At 41.3% G+C, this 10,219-nt stretch overlaps 1 protein-coding gene across 1 annotated transcript in view; it reads right to left on the bottom strand.

The window, feature by feature from the left end:
* The window catches only part of plekha3 (pleckstrin homology domain containing, family A (phosphoinositide binding specific) member 3), a 7,360-nt gene extending 1,837 nt beyond the window's left edge, over window positions 1–5,523 (bottom strand). Inside the window, exons 1-7 of the mRNA XM_079689352.1 lie at window positions 5,187–5,523; window positions 4,286–4,402; window positions 3,456–3,599; window positions 2,888–3,009; window positions 2,488–2,595; window positions 1,236–1,279; window positions 1–79 (exon numbers count right to left, since the gene is read on the bottom strand). The exon at window positions 1–79 is cut by the window's left edge and continues 13 nt beyond it. Coding sequence (XP_079545478.1) covers window positions 1–79; window positions 1,236–1,279; window positions 2,488–2,595; window positions 2,888–3,009; window positions 3,456–3,599; window positions 4,286–4,402; window positions 5,187–5,226 — 654 coding nt within the window. The 5' untranslated portion in view covers window positions 5,227–5,523. The remainder of the gene's footprint in view (window positions 80–1,235; window positions 1,280–2,487; window positions 2,596–2,887; window positions 3,010–3,455; window positions 3,600–4,285; window positions 4,403–5,186) is intronic.
* Between the last annotated feature and the right edge of the window lie 4,696 nt (window positions 5,524–10,219).

Genomic DNA, 10,219 nt, shown 5'->3' with positions numbered 1-10,219 from the left:
CAGCGAGCTGTCGGAGCAGGTCCGGTTCCTGCGCTGCGACCTCTGACCTCCGCCCAGATACTCCTTCAGCACTCCGGACCTGAGGGGGAATCACATGTTCATCTACTTTACACTCTTTCCTCTGAAATGCTATCTATAAAGCTCGAGTGTCCGCCTTTTACAGCAGCTCCCTTTATTTAAAGGACTTTAACTATTTTCATTATTATTATTAGTATTATGTGTGTATTTAAAAAAAAAGCATGCTTCAAAGGTTTAATGAGATGATGGAGTCAAAGCTGAACTGCATCACATAAAAAGGCCCACATGCTGGAAACCCAATCCCAGCAGGGGGTCTGGGGGGATTCTCCCCCAGGAGAGTTTTAGAAATACAAACATATAAACTACACATTCTGGTACACTCTGAGAAGAGAATAAATACATCTATTACTACCCGACATATTCATAATATTTGATGCCATTGTTTGTGTTTCACTTAGTTCTGACAGCTTGCTGCTCCTCACAGAGAGAGAGCAAAGAGGAGAGAGTCTGTGTGAATTACTTTGTGGGTAAGGGGAGATAGCCCCCATTGTTCTGTGACCTGTCAATCATCAGACCGGGGGTCATGTTTCATTACGTGTTCATTTGTATCTGAAGTTGTACCCATGGATGTATAAAGAAGAGTTCTACCGCAAAGTTATTCTCCGTGGGGACTTCCGGCTACAATCTTGATTCTGATTGGCCAGAAGACTCGAACAAACATCAGCAAAGATGTTTTATTGAGAAGATGACCCACTCGAAACGGGTCTGTGACCCACCAGTTGAGAACCACTGCTTTAAATGTCTGAAATAATGCAGTTCCTGTGCAGCGCTGCCCCCTGGAGGCCGTAGGTGGTAATGCTGCTTTATTCTGAACAGAGGGTTCACTTCACATGTTTAACAGGAAATAAAGACGATTAGAGATGATATAAATGACGTCACAAAGGGACCACAATCTGATCAGCTCCTTTTCAGACAGGTTTTGATAAAGATGGATCGGGTCTTTGTTCCTGAAACTTCCTGAGTATAAAAGACATGAACAAGTGGATTTTGTATTTATGTTTTCCTCCTGTTTTATTGCTATTTTTTAAACATTTATGGTTTTGTGATTGTATATTCTAAGGTTGTTTGCTGGGTGAGATTGATTTGGAGGATGTTGCACATTGAAAGGTAGGTTTTGTAAATAAAGTAGTTGTTGTAGTAAAGAGGCGTGCACTGACCTGTCGAAGCTGTAGGTCCCCGGGTGGCTGATGGACCTCTGCATCTGGACAGAGACATTTAGTTAGAGACACTTTAATATCAGGACAAAAAGCACCTCAGAGACGGATCATCACACGGGCAATAAGACATGTTCATGGCTGTTTGACTAAAACCCTTTATGAACACCCCGTGAGAAATACACCTCATTTATACAGTTTTAGACTGTAAGAGTAAAAATGCACATTGACCCGTTGGTCACCATGGAAACATTCATTAGCTAACAATGACATTATGGTTCTATTCATATAAAGGGAGGTCAGGTACTCTTTAAAACAGCTGCTAGTTATGGGTACTTTTTACTGAAGTACATTTCAAAGTTCTTTACTTTGACTTGAGTAAAGAAGTTTAGTCAGTACTTCTACTTTCACCAGAGTGTTTTTAAACACGAGTATCTGAACTTCTTCTACTTGAGTACAGGATGTGTGTACTTCTACTTGAGTAAAGGATGTGTGTACTTCTACTTGATTAAAGGATGTGTGTACTTCTACTTGAGTACAGGATGTGTGTACTTCTACTTGAGTACAGGATGTGTGTACTTCTACTTGAGAACAGGATGTGTGTACTTCTATTTGAGTAAAGGATGTGTGTACTTCTACTTGAGTACAGGATGTGTGTACTTCTACTTGAGTACAGGATGTGTGTACTTCTACTTGAGAACAGGATGTGTGTACTTCTATTTGAGTAAAGGATGTGTGTACTTCTACTTGATTAAAGGATGTGTGTACTTCTACTTGATTAAAGGATGTGTGTACTTCTACTTGAGTAAAAGGATGTGTGTACTTCTACTTGAGAAAAGGATGTGTGTACTTCTACTTGAGAAAAGGATGTGTGTACTTCTACTTGAGTAAAGGACGTGTGTACTTCTACTTGAGTAAAGGATGTGTGTACTTCTACTTGAGTAAAGGATGTGTGTACTTCTACTTGAGTAAAGGATGTGTGTACTTCTACTTGAGTAAAGGATGTGTGTACTTCTGCTTGAGTAAAGGATGTGTGTACTTCTGCTTGAGTAAAGGATGTGTGTACTTCTACTTGAGTAAAGGATGTGTTTACTTCTACTTGAGTAAAGGATGTGTGTACTTCTACTTGAGTAAAGGACGTGTGTACTTCTACTTGAGTAAAGGATGTGTTTACTTCTACTTGAGTAAAGGATGTGTGTACTTCTACTTGAGTAAAGGATGTGTGTACTTCTACTTGAGAAAAGGATGTGTGTACTTTGTTCGTCTCAGGTCGGAGGTCAGGGGTCAGGCTCTGATTGGCCAGCGTCATGCAGTCCTCCAGAGTCCTGATGAAGGTCGTACAGGTCGCACTGAGCAGGGACGCCTGGAGGAGAGAGGGTTAATCAAATGGAGACACACTGTTAGAGCCAGTATTTAGCTTTTAGTGGCTTGATAGATAAACAAGGAAAGAAGCCACGACACATCCCATTGGACCAGGGAGATGCTGCCTTATTTTCACCACAATAAACCGTATTTAATTTGGTCTTAATATACATTATTTTATTTAATATTCTGTTCTTGTACATATCATATTCTATTTACATGTATGTAGACTTCTTGCACTATTTTGTATTTGTATTTTATTATATATGTGGCATTGGAGGAGGAAGTGTTACCTCAGAAGTGGGCGGGTCCTCCGTGTCGGCGCTGTGCTGTGATTGGATGGTTTGGACCTGCTGGACGAGGAGGTCGCAGTACAGACGGAGTTCAGACATCTTCGTCTTCAGACAGTCTGGACCTGCACACACACACACACACACACACACACACACACACACACACACACACACACACACACACACACACACACACACACACACACACACACACACACACACACACACACACACACACACACACACACACACACACACACACACACACACACACACACACACACACACACACACACACACACACACACACAGTCTTATTGTTTATATTGGTAGTTTGTGCTAAAATGACTCCTTATATTATATATTATAAGCAGCAACTCAGAGATTTTAACTAAATCTCCAGATTTTTAAATGTGTTGTGAGGTTATTGAGGGTTTTGAATCAATTTCTGACTTTTTCCGGATCAAAAATGTCAGTTTCAAGCAGACAGTGGCCTCTTCTCTCTCTGGGGGCTGATTTGAATGAATTTCAGGGTCTCTTTTGACGTTTCAGACGACCATCTACGTACCTTTGTGTTTGTCCAGAGTCCCCGCCTTAGAGGACCCTAGAGCCAGGAGCCAGCACTGTCGCTCCGCTGCGTTCACCGCCCGCACGTAGAAGTGCTGCTCGCCGGGGACCAGGAGGTCCAGACGGGTGGCGTCTGTCAGGTGGACTGGAATATAATCAATACATCACTCAAAACCCACCTGTTCAACACTGCATTCACCCCCCCCCCCCCCCATCCCAATGGATATTTACAATGTGTTTGTCTTATTTCATTTTTTTACTCCACACGTGGCAGTTATTTTAAAAGAACACATGAAAATATTAAATACAAATGTTGCATGAAAATGATATACCAGTAAGAACAAATAGAAGAGAAGCGTAATAGTAAACACTAAAGGGAACAGAGGAAGAAGACAGACAGGAAGTAAACACTGAAGGGAACAGAGGAAGAAGACAGACAGGAAGTAAACACTAAAGGGAACAACAGAAGAAGACAGACAGGAAGTAAACACTAAAGGGAACAGAGGAAGAAGACAGACAGGAAGTGAACACTAAAGGGAACAACAGAAGAAGACAGACAGGAAGTAAACACTAAAAGGAACAGAAGAAGAAGACAGACAGGAAGTGAACACTAAAGGGAACAACAGAAGAAGACAGACAGGAAGTAAACACTAAAGGGAACAGCAGAAGAAGACAGGAAGTAAACACTAAAGGGAACAACAGAAGAAGACAGACAGGAAGTAAACACTAAAGGGAACAACAGAAGAAGACAGACAGGAAGTAAACAATAAAGACAAATCTGTCAAGTTGCTGACAGTTCAGATTCATTTAGAGGAAGCACAGCAGCCTCACCTTTAATCTCACACACGGACATCTTGATGGATCCTTTGCTTCCTTTTCCAACGTCGTCCTCACTGTCGTAGTACGAGATGAACCCATTCTGAAGCACGAACCAACGCGGCTGCCATCCTGAGGACAAACACACCTGAGACCTGTGTCTCTGTGGGGGGTAATACGGGCAAAGCAACAACAACAGGGAACCCCTCGTACAGTATGTGAAGTGTGACATGTTTCTCGTACAGTATGTGAAGTGTGACATGTTTCTCGTACAGTATGTGAAGTGTGACATGTTTCTCGTACAGTATGTGAAGTGTGACATGTTTCTCGTACAGTATGTGAAGTGTGACATGTTTCTGGTACAGTATGTGAAGTGTGACATGTTTCTCGTACAGTATGTGAAGTGTGACATGTTTCTCGTACAGTATGTGAAGTGTGACATGTTTCTCGTACAGTATCGATGTTTACAGAGTTCAAAGACTGGCAAGAGACACATCACATTGATGCACCAGATATCTGAGATGTGCATCAATGCTGGATGCTATCGCTGAGTCCTAGAGAGCTGATGTTCAGGTGTATTTCATAATAAATAATAATTCATTACATTTATTTTTGTGCTTTTACATGTGCTCAAACGCTTTACATACATAATACATATATCAGACATGTAATACATCAACACTGTGGGACACCCACTCATTCTGCCTCTTTTCACCCTCTGTCTGAAACCAGAGCCCAGGCTGCTCTGATTGGTTAGCTGGCCGGCTCTGTTGTGATTGGACAGACAGACAGACAGACAGACAGACACAGACACACACACACACACACACACACACACACACACACACACACACACACACACACACACACACACACACACACACACACACACACACACACACACACACACACTCACCTGTCATGTAGTTGGTCCATTTGTAGAGCACCCCCTCCATGTTAGCCTGTTAGCCTGTTAGCTTCTCTCTCTACAGCATAATGAACACTCTGTGTTTCCTGACAGCTGACTGTCGGGAGGATGACGTCATTCTGAGGTGTTGTTGTGCTAAAAGTGTTGATAATAATCCGAATGAAGCTGAAGCTAAAGCTAACGAGTGAGCTGTCAGCTGATGAGGGAAAAATGTCAACAATGAAGAATCGCCCGACGGAAGCCTGAGAGGGACAATACACACGGAGAGCAAAAAATACCAATATGTTTAATTATTTAAGTACTTTGACTACTTTATGGAATATTTACCAGTAAAAAAATAAATGTATTATTTAATATATCTAACGTAATATTTGTAATTAGAAACTCTCTTATAATTATAACTTAATATCTCCACCAAAAATATTGTCAAAATATGAATAAATTACAGTTTTCAACGCTGAATGTTATACTACAAAACATAAATAATTTAAAATAAAAAACATTAATAGTAAAGAAGTTCAAATAGTTAAATTATATAAACATATTTAATTATTTATTTCACCTGTTTGCCTCCCGCATGTCCCAAAAGTACCTTCTCTGTTGTGATTGGTCCGCCCCTTAGCCTATTACATACAATGTGTGGGAGCGCTGGCAAATAGGAGCTCTTTAACAAAATGAAATGTTAAATGAATATATTTAATTGAATATCTAATTATTTAAGTACTTTGTACCTTATGGAATATTTAACAGTGTGATAATAATATATATAATTTTACCATATTTTAATTTAATAATTTAAAATAATAACTTAGTATCTCCAAAAAAGACTGTAAACATATTGAATAAATGACAGATTTTAATACTGAATGTTACACTACAAACACACATAATCTTAAATAAAAAACAGCTATTTATGAAGCAACTCTATTGCGATTGGTCAACCACTTAGAGATGTCCCGCCCCTTAGCCAATCAGGTACAATGTGTTGGAGCGCTAGCCAATAAGAGCGCTTTTACAAAATTCAAACGTGTATTTGAGACTTTAAACAGCAGGAAACACACACACACACACACACACACACACACACACACACACACACACACACACACACACACACACACACACACACACACACACACACACACACACACACACACACACACACACACACACACACACACACACACACACACACACACACACACACACACACACACACACACACACACACACACACAATAATAAGATGGATTCATAATACTTCTTAATCTCTCTTTATTGCATTAGAACATACATTTTTTATATATCTATATATATATTTTATAAATGTGAATTTGTACACTACAATCTTTTATTGTAACATGTTAGAAAATACTCGTAACGCTCCAAAAACATAGCACTGAAAACATTTACCAAACCATGACTTTATTACATTTCCTCGTTTTGTTTTTGGCCACGAGTCGTTCGGGAGGGAGGACCGTGGGGGGGGGGGGGGCAAAGCATGGACAGAAAGGAGGGGTTTAAAACGGCTGCTTTCACCTTTTAGAGAGACTTTTAGTCCTGTCGGGTTTCTTTTGTTTAATTATCAAATATTACATTTATCCAACAAACATTCAACATTTTAGTCAAAATCAAAAAAGCCGTAAAAGTGTAATTCTTCACATCATCATTGACTTAAGTGCTTTTAATTTGAAAGGGTGGGAAGAACAGCAAATCAGGCAAAACAATTGAGTATTCAGGAGATCATATTTAAGTTTAAATAAAAGAAATACAAAAAGATTTTGGCAATTTCTTGTTTTTGAGTCACAATAACTATTAACCTCACATATTCCTGCATATTTCCACATACGCATGATGAGAAATAATCCCTTCTTTTACACAGGATTAGAAGTTAAGTTAAGTTTGGCTTTAAGGGATGTTTTTTATGTCTATCATACGGAGGCCGACAGATGATAAACACGCAACAACAATCCAACTAAAGCAGCTTCAGAAAGGATGCAGATATAAAACCGGGGGAAACTAAAAAGTGACTCCGTTGTGTTTGAGCTTCTTCAGCGTTTGGTTTCTGCAGCTTTTAGTAAACGCTGCCATGTCTCCTCAAGCTGCTGAATGTGTTGTTGCTGAAGATGTTTCTTCATGAGGAACCTTTGTGTTTCTATACCTGCATCCTTTCTGAAGCAGCTTCTCCTGATGGAGGAGTTCTGGAGCGTTGTAGCACGTTAGCACATGTTAGCCTCCGTACTTTGTTACGTCTCAAACGGCTGAGACGTTGAAACTCCATCACATGTTTGAAGCTACATTCGAGTAGATATTAAACATGTTTCACTGAAGCAGCTCAATCCAGATGTTCAGTGGAGGAGCAGCAGGGGTGATCTATCAGAGGGGAGTCGGGGTACAGTATAAACACCTAACACACACACACACACACACACACACACACACACACACACACATAGCGAGGCATTACAAAACTACAACCACTGCACAGCAGGAGGCCGGGGGGGAGGAGGCGAGGCATCAAGGAAACTATGAAGATTTAAAATAAAAACAGAGGAGCCGTGCAACACTGCGAAACACCACAGAATGATTGTCCTCTTGAACACACCCCCTCCTCGTTTCCTTTTTTAACCTTCAGTGTACACACACACACACACACACACACACACACACACACACACACACACACACACACACACACACACACACACACACACACACACACACACACACACACACACACACACACACACACACACACACACACACACACACACACACACACACACACACACACACACAACCCTGTGACCATAAAATACATGTATATACACACACACACACACACACACACACACACACACACACACACACAACAGGTAGACCCAGTAATTAGCTGTTAGCACGTTAGCATGTTAGCAGAGTTATTGATATGACAGGCAGCGCTACAGCGGCGCAAATACAGAAATCAATATATTTGCATTTTTTAAAATGAGTCTGCATTCCCTCCCCACGAGGTGTTTTTAGATTACATTTGGGAATGTGTGAAGAAAACAAAGATGCAGGAAAGATTACATAGCTCAGTAGTTATTATTTAAATCTTTAACGAGGCTTCTATGTGATTTATTTCACTGCTAATTGGATTCATTTAGCTGCAAAAATCATTAAAGAAAACTCCACGGAACTCTGATTGGTCAATCAGCTTAGAGATGCCCCGCCCCTTAGCTAGCCAATAGGAGCGCAAGTGTTCCGTAGTGATGTCACTATGTTCCGGAACGTTGAGATTTTGGCCTTTGCAGACCTTTTACATGCATCAACTATTCAGAGAACACGCTGCAGGAGAGGGAACACCACAGGAAGCGGAATAGGAACTCTTTAAAATGCATTTTTTGTCAAATAAATGCAATTTTTATTGTTGAGTTTTTGGTGATTTTTGCATCTCTACGTGTCCAAAGAGCGCCTGAAATAAAACCTGGTTTGAGTCCAGGAAGCTCTCCACATTTAAAAAAATATTCTCAATGGCCATTTCTCCAGGTTTGACTTTGTTCCAGAAGTCCTTAATTGGTTAATTGACAATGAAGAAGAGGAAGCTGGCTCGTAGCCTCAATAACACTTGTTTTGGTTGTAAATTAAAATAGAAACGTAGCATATGCAATCTCCCCCCCCCCCCCCCCCCCCCCCCCTGTGAGCAGTGTGTGTGTTATGATGGTCCTAAGGCAGTGTCACAGTTTATTCCACAGAAACAACAGCAGTACAGAGAAGCTCCGCCCAGAACCCACAGCTGAGGAGGAACACCGGAGACTTGTTTTTAGATTTGATATACATCTGAAGCTCCTCCAGACTGCAGGGAGGCTCGGCAGAAGTTAGTTTAACCTTTAGCCTTAAAAAAGGGCAGGAATTAAAAATTGTGCCGTGATGAAATCGAGCTCTGCAGCGTCACAGCTCAGATCCAAGGCTTTTTGATTCTTTGGAGTTTTTGGTGTTTTTTGCATCCATTTGTTCCCAAAGAGCGCCTGAATAGAAGCTAGTTTCTAGAACCCGGATCAGGACCTCGTTGTGATCACACTCCACTGATAGCCTCAATGCTATGGTGGCTAATTAGCATTATTACACGGCTTAGTTGGATTCTGATTGGTCCATTTCAGAGGTCAACATGACAGAGGTACATTTTAATGTCTTCCATTTCAAGATGTTGACTGAGAGAGAGTAAAAACACGACTTTTCAGACAAACCTTTTCTGGGTTTTCTGCCTTTCTAAAGCTTCTCGAGGCCTCCAGTCGACCCAATACAAACTCCTGTAATCCTGATTAGATCTGACCGGCTGCTGTCACTTCTACATTCCTCTCCGTGGAGTGTGAAAAGTAAAATGACGTGTTTTACATTTGGGAATGAATAAAAGAAAGTAAAGACCCAGGAAAGATTTTAGTGCTCAAAAGTAGAGTTAGCATTATTATTGAAATCTTCAACGAGGCCTCTTTATGTTTCATATCTCTATTGGATTCATTTAGCTGCAGAAACATTAAAGAACCTCCAAGGAACTCAGCCAATAGGAGCGCGAGTGCTCTCACCCCGGGTTTCCACCGGGTCCGACCTCCTCCAGCGTCATACCCCACCGGGCGCGTTTCAGAAGCGTTTTGGAAGCGTTTCAGAAGCGTTTCGGAAGCGTTTCGGAAGCGTTTCAGAAGCGTTTCGGAAGCGTTTCAGAAGCGTTTGGGAAGCATTTCGGAAGTGTTTCAGAAGCGTTTCGGAAGCGTTTCAGAAGCGTTTCGGAAGCGTTTGGGAAGCATTTCGGAAGTGTTTCAGAAGCGTTTCAGAAGCGTTTCGGAAGCGTTTCAGAAGCGTTTCGGAAGCGTTTCGGAAGCGTTTCGGAAGCGTTTCGGAAGCGTTTCGGAAGCATTTCGGAAGCGTTTCAGAAGCGTTTCAGAAGCGTTTCGGAAGCGTTTCGGAAGCGTTTCAGAAGCGTTTCGGAAGCGGAGCGTCTTGCCTGCCGGCTCGCAGTTTTTGTTGCTTTGGGCATATTTCCT

Source organism: Notothenia rossii (genome assembly GCF_949606895.1).
Source record: "Notothenia rossii genome assembly, chromosome: 6".
NCBI lineage: Eukaryota > Metazoa > Chordata > Actinopteri > Perciformes > Nototheniidae > Notothenia > Notothenia rossii.
The sequence above is the reverse complement of the archived record's forward strand: the minus strand, read 5'-3'. Positions and strand labels throughout refer to the sequence as shown.